Below are 12,500 nucleotides of genomic sequence, written 5' to 3'. Positions count from 1 at the left end.
TCTCTCTCTCTCTCTCTCTCTCTCTCTCTCTCTCTCTCTCTCTCTCTCTCTCTCTCTCTGTGTGTGTGTGTGTGTGTGTGTGTGTGTGTGTGTGTGTGTGTGTGTGTGTGTGTGTGTGATGTATACTCTCATGATATACACACCACAACACACGCGACCACACACACACACACACACACACACACACACACACACACACACACACACACACACACACATCGAATGAGAACACACAGGAAATGCTCGGCTGCTCACCAGCTAACTTTTCTTCTTTCTGCTGCATTATCACGTGTACACATGATATTTGGCAGAGCTTAGGAAGAACATTACCTCTTTACCATGTCCACTTAGCTCATACAGAACATTTTGAGACTGGGTGAGTAGAGAGAGAGAGAGAGAGAGAGAGAGAGAGAGAGAGAGAGAGAGAGAGCTCATGCAGAATACTTTGAAACTGAAAGAGAGAGAGAGAGGCGGGGGGCAGTGGTATGTATACACTAAACTAAAAGAAAAAAGAACGAAAGATACAGAATTTTGAGGACTCTACACAATTGCTACACACGATTTCTAAACTTTTCATACGAGATTTTTTTTTATTTAATTTCTTTTCTCATCGTTTCGGTTTCCTCTTCCTCCGTTTTCTTAGCCTTCTGTCAACACTTTCTCTTCACATTGCTTTCACTCTCCTTTTTTTTTCTCATCTACATCCTCCTCTCATGTTCTTTCTTCTTCCTCCTCCTCCTCCTCCTCCTCCTCCTCCTCCTCCTCCTCCTCCTCCTCCTCCTCCTCCTCCTCCTGAAAGCATTAAATTTATTCAGCTTAACAAAGCGCAGGATAAGGAGACCTAATCGAAGTTTTCAAAATTTTTCAGGGATACAACAACCTTGATGTAAATAAATATTTTACTATTGATCATTCCACCAAAACAAGGAATAATGGATTTAAAATTACACCAAAACGCTTTAAAACCCACGAGGCAAAGCACTTTTTCTTTAATAGAATTGTTAACATATGGAATAAGATTCCTTCAGAAATAGTAAACAGTACTTCCATTGCATCATTCAAACACAAAATTGATAAATATTTAAAGAATAACCCCCAACAAGCTCTCTTCTTGTCTGAATAATTAAACATTATATTGTCTGAATAATTAAACATTATATTAGTATGTCAATTATTTTGTGTAACTTTCTTATATATAGATATGTAGAGTTCACCGTAGGGTGAATAATAGAATCTCCTTTCATCCTTTCCTGTGAAAATTCAATGTCAGTTTTTCCAAGCTATTTTCCATGCCAGCGAAAGCTGGAGGGAGTGGTGGGTGGGGAGGAGCCTTCTCCTGTACTGTCCTGTCTCTCTTATCTGTAGCCAGTTAGAAGTAGTTACCAAACAGCCTCGAAAGGACCAACAGGGCTGTTGCTGTTTGGCTTTCCTTTGTATTCCTTTGTATTCCTCCTCCTCTTCCTCCTCCTCCTTCGATTCTAACTTGAGTGTACGGGGAAGAAAATGAATGAAAATAAAGAAAGAGAAGATCGAAGACACACACACACACACACACACACACACACACACACACAGAGAGAGAGAGAGAGAGAGAGAGAGAGAGAGAGAGAGAGAGAGAGAGAGAGAGAGAGAGAGAGAGAGAGGGTGGAGAACAGTCTTACCGGAACAGAGGCAAGTGGGTCGACACACAGAAGGGTTTGGAGCTCGTCAGGGTAAGCTTGAGGACCAACCACCAGCGTCAGGTTTCCCACGGGCAATGCAAAGTATGTGCTGCAAGAGAAAGAGAGAGAGAGAGTGACGGAAAGAAATAGATTAGAATGATGCTACAGGATATGACGAAAATTAGTGTGTGTGTGTGTGTGTGTGTGTGTGTGTGTGTGTGTAATTCACCACGGTCGTCTGCTGGTCACCCAGTCAGTCTTCCCCATTACGGATCGAGCTCAGAGCTCATAGACCGATCTTCGGGTAGGACTGAGACCACAACACACAACACACACCGGGAAAGCGAGGCCACAACCCCTCGAGTTACATCCCGTACCTATTTACTGCTAGGTGAACACACCCCACACATTAAGCTTGCCCATTTGCCTCGCCGCTTACCGGGACTCGAACCCGGCCCTCTCGATTGTGAGTCGAGCGTGCTAACCACTACACTACGCGGTGTGTGTGTGTGTGTGTGTGTGTGTGTGTGTGTGTGTGTGTGTGTGTGTGTGTGTGTGTGTGTGTGTTTATTCATTTGCTCATTAAGTCTCTCTCTCTCTCTCTCTCTCTCTCTCTCTCTCTCTCTCTCTCTCTCTCTCTCTCTCTCTCTCTCTCTTCACAACATCAACAACAAAGATAACCAAGCTCGGAAACACGCAGGAAAAACCATGATAAGCACGAGTCAATTGATATCAAAAGCACGTGAGGAACAGTAACTCCTTACCTGAGAGCCAGACACCCACATTCTGGCGGCGTGAAGGTAATAGATAATATGGTGCCACCCGTTAAGTGTCCGCTTGCCCACCAGTACTGCTCGCTGACTGCTATCCATCCTGAATCCGTTGCGTTCGTGTTCTCCTGAAATCATTCATAGTTGTGGTGGCAGGAGGGCGTTAAGAGGAGGAGGAAAGGAAAGGAGAAAGGGTATAGTAATAGTAGTAGTAGTAGTAGTAGTAGTAGTAGTAGTAGTAGTAGTAGTAGTAGTAGTAGTAGTAGTAGTAGTAGTAGTAGTAATAGTAGTAGTAGTAGTAGTAGTAGTAGTATACTAATCATGAAGAGGAAAAGTCCGTCTCCTTTCTAATTTCATAATTCTTGCCCTGCCGCTCCCTGCCACTCCCTGCTTCGAGAGAGAGAGAGAGAGAGAGAGAGAGAGAGAGAGAGAGAGAGAGAGAGAGAGAGAGAGAGAGAGAGAGAGAGAGAGAGCAAACAGTAGTAGTAGTAGTAGTAGTAGTAGTAGTAGTAGTAGTAGTAGTAGTAGTAGTAGTAGTAGTAGTAGTAGTAGTGAAAAAATAACCGTGCTTTCTGTCCCATTTCGTAACATGCAGACCCCTTCCTGCCACTCACACTTACACCCACCACGACGTTCTTTGTCCCTCACACCCACCTCCTGCTGCAGCGCAAAGGCAATGAAGGTTGTGTGGCCTGCGCTTCCGGATTCCTCTTGCGCAACGAAGCCACCGCCGCCAGACTTGGGCACTTGCTGTAATTCTTCTTCTAATGACAGCCCCCCCACGCCGCATATCGTCTCGTTTTCGTATTTGCTAAGAGTCATGAATATAGATCCTTCCTCCGCCACTAGAGACTCCACCGTCACTGTAATGGAAGTAGAAATAGTAGTATTGGTGAGGTGGTTGTGGTGGTGGTGGTCACTCACTTGAAGGGAAAGAAATACGACGCAAAAAGAGAAAGGAAGGAGAAAATTTCAACCAAAAAACAGCAATAATAATAACGGGAATGTGATGTAACCCCAGAGTAAGTTGACTTCATCCACGCTAAGGTATCAGGTTTCTTGCTAAGTAAATCCTGTTAAAGTGAAGTCAGTTTGCCATTTATCCTTTCAACATTACAGGGTGCAGTTGCGTTATCGTAGAGTAAATAAACACTTGGTAAAAATGAAGGAAAAGGATAACATACTTGCCTGATAAAAGACGCCATTATCAATCCCCCTAGTTCTCCTCCTCCTCCTCCTTCACCACTTGATAAGAATGAAAGCAAAGAATAACATACATGCCTGTGATAAAAGAAAGTGACGCCATTATTACTCCCCCCTATTACTCCTCCTCCTCCTCCTCTCTGGCCACGCGACTGGTCTCAGATAACTGCTTTGACATGTAGTTATAAATGCTCAAGCTGCCTTAGTTTCTTCCACAGTTATGTATTCGTATGTTGTGTCTAATTGTGTTCCGATATACATGACAGGTTGGCGTCTTTTCCATCACGAGCTCTAGATACAAAATGCTGCACTGGAGTAACATTACATTATATTTTTTTTGTTTTCATGATATTTTTTTTCTTTTATCAATATTCTTGTAGCATTAATAAAAGCTCCCAGCACACTGAAAGTCCTCACCAGCCGTGGTACAGTGGAGCCATGCATACTTTGGGGTCCGAGGGGTCTCCAAGCGCACGGGTTCGAATCCTGTCCACGGTCCGAGTGTAGGTTGGGCTTCCTCACTCGGGGCAAGGGCTTCCTAGCGGGTGGGCTTTGAGATAGGAGATACCCCAAAAAAGTACCCCCTTTAGCCCAGAAATTCCTGTGAAAAGCCCACATTGTATATATATATATATATATATATATATATATATATATATAAACATGGGCAGTGCCAGAGCTCCTTTAATTCCCCCTGAAGAAGCCCCACTGTAACTAGTCTGGAATAAACTCACCTCCCTGCACCTGCGTTTCTTTTTACCTCCTCCTCCTCCAACTTGTCTGAGTATGTGAACAATGTATTTTGTCTTACTCCCCTGTCCTGTGATCCCAAAAAATTCATAATATAACCGTGACTTGAAACATTTATTTATTTTTTTTCCCTCTCTTTCTGTCTATCTTTAGGTTCTGAACTACATTATACATTCCAAGAAATTTCATCACTTATTCAAAATGCGAACTATAACCATGACTTGCAAGTTTATTCATTTTCCTTTCCTTCATTTTTTACCTCTTCAGTACCATGCTGCGTTCTCATGTCCATTCCGGTTACTATTTGATGATTTTATACAGCTTCAGAAACTTGAGTGTGGATTGGAACAGTAAAGACTCTGGCCATTAATCTTCTGACCTCCATAGATCCTTCCTAATGCAAATCATATCATCTAATCATACCCAGAAATCATGGTCTTAGTACTGTAGGGGTTAAATTTCGTCCATATGAATTTAAAGGAATTTCATAACTTAATAAGGGTGGGAAGTATAACCATGTCTCCATGTTAAGGAAACGCAAAAAAAAAAAAAAAAAAAAAAAAAAGTATATAGACAGCCTCAAGTATTATCATGCAGACTTGCACAACAAGGCGTTCTCACTGACCCGGTGGCATGCAGTCATTAGACATAGCCGAGTTACATGAAGGTCAAGCCACATATGTATCTTACCTGCTCAGTTTGGGATGCATTTTTACCTTGAGTTTCATGTGATTAGACGATTTCATTGATATTAGGAAGGGTCTATGCTATGGAGATCAGAAGATTAATGCCCAGTCTTCACTATTTTAATCCCCATATGAGTTTATGAAGCTGTATAAAATCACCAAATATTAACCAGAATGAATATGAAGTGTCACGGTACTGAAGAGGTTAAACGAGATTAAATATTTGCTGTATATTACGTGTGTGTGTGTGTGTGTGTGTGTGTGTGTGTGTGTGTGTGTGTGTGTGTGTGTGTGTGTGTGTGTGTGTGTGTGTGTGTGTGTGTGTGTGTGTGTGTGTGTGTGTGTGTGTGTGTGTGTGTGTGTGTGTGTGTGTGATTACATGAACTTTTTAGTATACATAGCGAAAAAAAAAAACTTAAGTATGATGGAAATTGTTGGAGAGAGGCCAGAAACACCGGTCACTATGTTGCGCTGGAATGTGATTGTGGTGGTGGTGAAAGCAGTGAGGCAGTGAGCTTTGGGGTTGGGGGAGGTGTGGGGTCAGGGCATGCCTATTTCATGACAAGGGCACTGATAGTGATGCCCTGTGGTGGTCCTGGTGCCCAGCCATTCTTACACATTATAAAGTTGTACGGGTTCATTGGTGTGTTGCTTCTGGCATTTCAGAAAACACACACACACACACACACACACACACACACACACATACCACACACGTTATGGTTCACTCATGAATGGATGCAATGTGACATTCTTTATCTCTCCCGTGATGCTGTTGCTGCTACATGGGATTAATATCCTCGCTTCAGGATATATCTGTTACTTTGAATATAATAAACAAACATTCACTTTCCCTCCTAATTTTAATTATATTTTCACAACGGGAGTCTGACTAAACACATGAAAACACTACTTGCAAAAACAAACATTAAGACTTCCAAAACTAATGCAGTGCACATCTATTGGACTTTAGGTATGGCAAAACATGATTGAAATTTGTCATTTCCACACGAGAAAGAAGGGAAGATGAGTGCTACAACTGGCAACGTTTGGGTTTACAGCGCGGGTGATTTGTTGGGGAGAGGCGTGCGCCCTGTACCCACCGTCCTGCCCCCGCTGCCTGAATGCAGCCTGTTTTAGTCTTGCTGTGGCTGTGGTGGTGTGTAGATGTGTTGAAGTGTTGTCCTATTATTTAGTCATGGTGAAGTGTGTAATGTTATATCGTGGTTTACGAGTGTGTGTGTGTGGTGTGTGGCGTCGCCTGGGGAGTGTTTACGGTGTTGAATGCATCAAATTAGTACGTGATTTGATCAACACTTGCGTCAGCCGCCGGCCCGCCGGACACATGACAAGACATGTCGCCGAATGTCTGGCCCGGTGGTCCTGTGCATGAACGTAGGGAGCTTGACACAGTGATTCCACCTGGCCCTGCTGGTCTATAGGTGACACAGGAAGGTAAATTTATAATTAGGCCGCATCCTGCTTATATCGAAACTACTTTGACTCTTATTCAGTGTTTTGAATCAATCTTCTGTTTGTGAAAATATATAAAATAAAAAAGATATCCTATTCTCAAGGCGGGAGGATTCTCCCTTCTAACAATTTCCGGGAAAAAAAAAAGTATATGAACTAACTTGAGCAGGCGCTTGCATGGTACACAATTGGTTGTGTGCTGTACCGTGTTGAGGTGCACGGCTGCCGACACGCTGGTCAACAGTGAGGCCCTTGCATGGTGCACCAATAGCTACGGGCTGTACCGTGTTGAGGTGTATGGCTGCCGTCACGTAGGCTACCAGTGAGGCTGCTTGTGTTCTGTCAATCACTGTCAAGTGTAGCTCTAGTAAATGAGATCCGGTACTGCAGGGCTCATTATAATAGATACAAAATTATTACTATCATCTGTATTATCTTTAGTTGATGTGTAGCTTTGTTATGTATATTTCGTGATAACAGTGTTCCTTCCCCTCTCTTCTCTCGCTGATGGAGGAAGGAAAGCTCTAAATATGTGATATTGGCTGTGTAATTTTGAATATATTTCCAATCGCTCTCTAGATAGATAGATTGATAAATAGCGAGATAAAGCGTCTGTCTGCACGCATTCCCAAGCCTTTCCTTCCTTTTTCATCAACCCTCACAACTTCACACAACGGGCCACTTTCAATATATAATAGAGATGCGCGGAGAGGATTGCCAGACAAGCAGATTCGAGTGGCTGAGTGTTCGGAACGGAAAAAACAGTTTTGGAGTGGCGGTGCGGTAAGGAAAGGATGAGATTAATAGTTTTGAATGAGAGAATGTATTGTGTCAACGGGAAAAACTTTAATGTACTGCAGATTGTTTACTGAGTGGCTTCATTAAGATTAATTTATTCTTGTTGCCTAATTGATTGTGTGTGTATGTATGTACTGTGCTGTATCTTTGTGCGTGTCTATGTTTGTTTATTGTGGTTTGTATGATTGTATGTTTCTTAGTATCTCTCTCTCTCTCTCTCTCTGGGTGGCTACACTATACGCTTAGTTTTGTTACGTTACTCTTCACATTGACATTTCCTCCCACTCACTCCGCCCCACCATTCATTTGCCCTCACTTCTGCACCACACACACTCCTCATCTTCCAAGCTACTCGTTTTACCTCACTGTGCCTCCACTGGTACCAAACACACGGTACCACGAAAGCAAATATTTGTCTACGCTTAAACATTACCAGTCTATATGATTTTTTTACTGTCTTTGCCTACCTCTTTATTGCAGATTACTTATATCTTATACGTCAGTGTAGTTTAGATTAAGTGCCTAATTAGATCTAAATGTCTCGTGTTTTAAGTTAAGTGTTCTGCCTCCAGTCATCACTCAATGCATCCGCTCTCTCTCTCTCTCTCTCTCTCTCTCTCTCTCTCTGAGCAGTGGTAGCACGTGAGATAGGAGACATCAAAATGGCTGCCGTATGCCCATATTTAGTCTTGGCCGTCTCAAACACTTCCCATACTTTTCTCCCCGTTAGTGATGAAACCTTGAACCGTAAAAATCACACCCTTAGAAACTTAGAGCCAAAGTTATTTGCAAGTAGTGGGGGTTGAGTCACTCGAGTACTTTAGTGATGGTGGCGGTGGTCGTTGTGTGGTGTGAATTGCACGGATGGGTGGCCGGGTTGTGAGAATGAGGGAGGAATGATAGGAAGGTCCCTTGTTAGTGTGCTTTCATTGTAGTGGGTCCTTGTGGCTGAGAGAGAGAGAGAGAGAGAGAGAGAGAGAGAGAGAGAGAGAGAGAGAGAGAGAGAAGAACCAGGCAGGAAAAATTGAGTTAATGAGAAAAGAAACTGAGAAAAGGGAAAAGACGAGTGAAATAAGCTTTAAAAGAGAGAGAGAGAGAGAGAGAGAGAGAGAGAGAGAGAGAGAGAGAGAGAGAGAAATATTAAATGATCACAATCTCCAAACAAAGGACGCATTTAAGACAGCAACAAAAGATAACACTCATGTTTTTTTTTTTTTTTTTTTTAATCGATTTGTCATTATTTATTATCCATGAAGTCAGAGTGAGGGCTGCAGCTGCCTTTACCACCAAGTCTCCTCCTCCCTCTTTCTTTCCTCTCCTCCCGTCTCCCCGTCACCTCCCTCCTCCCCATCACCTAATCGACGCCTCTCAAGTCTTGCTTCTCTTTCACCCTCAATCTCTGTTATATTTGTTTGTTTGTGTGTATGATTGTTGTGGCTGCCTCCTTAGTATGTTAGAGTGTTTGTATATATGTGTTGCGTTGTATTGTTATGCATGTCTGTTTGTGTGTCTGCTAGTTTGTTTTGTATGTATGTTTTTGTTGGTAGCATTCATACACACGCTCTCTCTCTCTCTCTCTCTCTCTTGATACTCCAATATCTACTTCCATAAAGAGTTCAGGTCAGTAGGGATGGAGGAAATACTTCAGTGCATGCCAATCCTTGCCTTCCTTTACACTGACAGCACTAGCTATTCATGTCATCCGCATAGTTACTTTCTTCCTCCTCCTCCTCCTCCTCTCCCTTTCTTTCAGCCACCATCGCAACTAAACCCGTTCTGTTCCTACTCCGCTTCCTCCTTTTTTTTTTTCTCCCGTTCTCTAGTCATTATCGTTAATCCTCCTCCTCCTCCACCTTGCATTATCTCATCTCCTTTACAATCTCTCTCTCTCTCTCTCTCTCTCTCTCTCTCTCTCTCTCTCTCTCTCTCACCTAAGTAATCATGATGTGGATTAAGAAGGTTGCGTTGTCCCGTTGACACTGCGATAGGGGCACTCCACTCCTCCAAGGCAGCCACTTCCTCCCGCTCTCCTCCCTCGACAGCACCACTCTCCTGCTCTTGCTCTTCGTCACCTTCCCCACCTCCGTCAGGGTCGCCGGCGTGAGAGTCCAGGTCTTGCTTAACCATGAAGGTATACGTGCCGAAATTGTCCAGCCAGTTAACAAGGGCGTCATCCAAATACTGGTCCTCCACGTGATTGGCTGCGGAGAGAGAGAGAGAGAGAGAGAGAGAGAGATCGGTTGGTAAAATTTTTTTCTTTTGTCACTCACTGATTTATGGTCAAGTGGTGCTAGTCAACTGTTACCATTATTATTATTATTATTATTATTATTATTGTTGTTGTTGTTGTTGTTGTTGTTGTTGTTGTTGTTGTTGTTATTATTATTATTATTATTATTATTATTATTATTATTATTATTATTATAAGTATAGTAGTGCAATAGAGGAGAAACAGCAGGAGTACGAAGAATAGTAGTAGTAGTAGTAGTAGTAGTAGTAGGAGGAGGAGGAGGAGGAGGAGGAGGAGGAGGAGGAGGAGGAGGAGGAGGAGGAGGAGGAGGAGAAAAAGCAGCAGCAGCACTTGTAGTAGTAGTAGTAGTAGTAGTAGTAGTAGTAGTAATAGTATTAGTAGTAGTAGTAGTAGGAGGAGGAGGAGGAGGAGGAAAAGCAGCAGCAGCACTTGTAGTAGTAGTAGTAGTAGTAGTAGTAATAATAGTATTAGTAGTAGTAGGAGGAGGAGGAGGAGGAGGAGGAGGAGAAAAAGCAGCAGCAGCAGTAGTAGTAGTAGTAGTAGGAGGAGGAGGAGGAGGAGGAGGAGGAGAAAAAAAGCAGCAGCAGCAGCAGTAGTAGTAATAGTAGGAGCAGGAGGAGGAGGAGGACGAGAAGAAGAAGAAGAAAGGGAAGATTGTGAGGGGAGTAGGAGGAGGAGGTAGAAGAAGAAGAAAAAGAAGAAAAGAAAGATAACGAGGGTGAAGGAGGAGGAGGAGGAGGAGGAGGAGGAACATCACTATCACCACTACCAACAGTTGCATCACTTTACAGTCATCAGTGCCTCCCTTCTCACCGGTGATATGACGTGTATCATCACCGGGTGTTGGTTTAGCGGTGACCTCACTCACTGCTGCCACCAACATCACAGCCACGCCCGCCGCCAGCTGCATTGACAACCACCTTGTTTCCCTCATGGTTGTGGCGCCGCTGTCATCGAAGGAAAAGATGGAAGTGTTTATGTTATCTCTCTCTCTCTCTCTCTCTCTCTCTCTCTCTCTCTCTCTCTCTCTCTCTCTCTCTCTCTCTCTCTCTCTCTCTCTCTCTCTCTCTCTCAAAATGTATCGTCCTTTTCTTTGTTTTTCTCTATTTTTCTCCCTTCTTACTTTTCTTTCTTTTTCTTTATTCTTTCCTTCCTTTCCTCAAACGGCAGCTAGTGTCAAGGTTTTCGTTTTGTTTCCTTTTTTTTTTCCTTTTTCTCCCGTCTGAATCTGAACTCAGTTTTCTTCATCTTATTTTCATCTTTTCATTTGTTTTCCTCGTTTCCTTTCTGCAAAAGTACCAGTGCGTTTTTGTTATCATGCTTTTCTTCCTCTCCTTTAATACGTTTTTACTTCTCGCATCAGACCTTGCATCACTCATCCTTCTCTTTAGAAAATAACACTCGAATGTTCCACACGCAGTATTACTGAAACTCATTTTTATTATGAATTTTTGGTGTGATTAGACGATTTTATTGACATTAGGAAGGGTCTATGGTAGCCAGAAGATTAATGGTCAGTCTTCACCATTTCAATCCCCAGATAAGTTTCTAAAGCTGTATAAAGTCTTCAAATAGTAAGCAGAATATGGAAACGGGTCGTGGTATTGAAAGGGTTAAATTAAGCTTCCCCTAAACTCGGTCGGATAGTGTAGCTAAGAAAACGGAGCTTGAAAGGGAGGACAAAAGCAGAACATAGAGGTTTGTTAATAGATATTACGTTAAGATTATTGCCTTTTTACTTCATGATATCATTTGTATATTATATATATATATATATATATATATATATATATATATATATATATATATATATATATATATATATATATATATATATACACACACACACACACCTTCATATATATATATATATATATATATATATATATATATATATATATATATATATATATATATATATATATATATATATATATATATATATTCTATCTAAACTCGGCCGGATAGTGTAGCAAAGAAAACGGAGCTTGAAAGGGAGGACAAAAACATTTCTTAATGGCAGGAAGAAAACCCGTGCAAATGTGTAGGAGGGGTGACTTCGGTGCCTTGAGAGAGAGAGAGAGAGAGAGAGAGAGAGAGAGAGAGAGAGAGAGAGAGAGAGAAGCAGGGAGAACTTGTGTTTTGAACTAGAAAAAAAAAATAAAATCCACGGGTTGCAATAGCCGGGACTGTGTGCGGGAGAAAGGGGACTTAGGGATCTCAGAAGCTAAGCTCCCTAATCAATTCCTCCAGCCCGCTCATTGAACCCGTATATCCTTATAGAATCCTTGGGTGTTACTAGGCGCCAACTGAATTTTTTTTTTCGCAATTGGCGACATTGGGGAACGGTATCTGGAACCCTGATATATATATATATATATATATATATATATATATATATATATATATATATATATATATATATATATTCTCTATTGAAGGTACTGTGTGTGTGTGTGTGTGTGTGTGTTTTCTCTATTGTTTGCATGTTACCATAATTAACTCTCTCTCTCTCTCTCTCTCTCTCTCTCTCTCTCTCTCTCTCTCTACTCATCAACCCTTTGATGACTCTCTCTCTCTCTCTCTCTCTCTCTCTCTCTCTCTCTCTCTCTCTCTCTCTCTCTCTCTCTCTCTCTCTCTCTCTCTCTCTCTCTCTCTCTCTCTCTCTCTCTACTGCTCCATATACATAATAACCCACAGGACCTTCTCTCTCTCTCTCTCTCTCTCTCTCTCTCTCTCTCTCTCTCTCTCTCTCTCTCTCTCTCTCTCTCTCTCTCTCGTGGAATGCATGCGTGTTATAATCCCATTTCGCATGTCTTTTACCCCACTTGCTTATCCTGACATTAGAACAAGGGACAGGAGGAGGAGGAGGAGGAGGAGGAGGCGGTGCTCTGTGAGGTTAGGTTAG

General features: G+C 42.3%; 1 protein-coding gene across 4 annotated transcripts in view; it reads right to left on the bottom strand.

The window, feature by feature from the left end:
• The window catches only part of LOC123510042, a 25,276-nt gene that overhangs the window by 10,877 nt on the left and 1,899 nt on the right, over nucleotides 1-12,500 (bottom strand). For all 4 annotated transcript variants that reach the window (XM_045264799.1, XM_045264801.1, XM_045264800.1 and 1 more), the window contains exons 2-6: nucleotides 10,406-10,539; nucleotides 9,273-9,542; nucleotides 3,086-3,294; nucleotides 2,426-2,559; nucleotides 1,662-1,770 (exon numbers count right to left, since the gene is read on the bottom strand). In XM_045264799.1, coding sequence (XP_045120734.1) covers nucleotides 1,662-1,770; nucleotides 2,426-2,559; nucleotides 3,086-3,294; nucleotides 9,273-9,542; nucleotides 10,406-10,539 — 856 coding nt within the window. The remainder of the gene's footprint in view (nucleotides 1-1,661; nucleotides 1,771-2,425; nucleotides 2,560-3,085; nucleotides 3,295-9,272; nucleotides 9,543-10,405; nucleotides 10,540-12,500) is intronic.

The sequence above is a fragment of the Portunus trituberculatus genome, chromosome 28, assembly GCF_017591435.1.
Source record: "Portunus trituberculatus isolate SZX2019 chromosome 28, ASM1759143v1, whole genome shotgun sequence".
In the NCBI taxonomy this organism is placed as follows: Eukaryota; Metazoa; Arthropoda; class Malacostraca; order Decapoda; family Portunidae; genus Portunus; species Portunus trituberculatus.
This window is presented reverse-complemented; position numbering and strand designations above follow the sequence as displayed.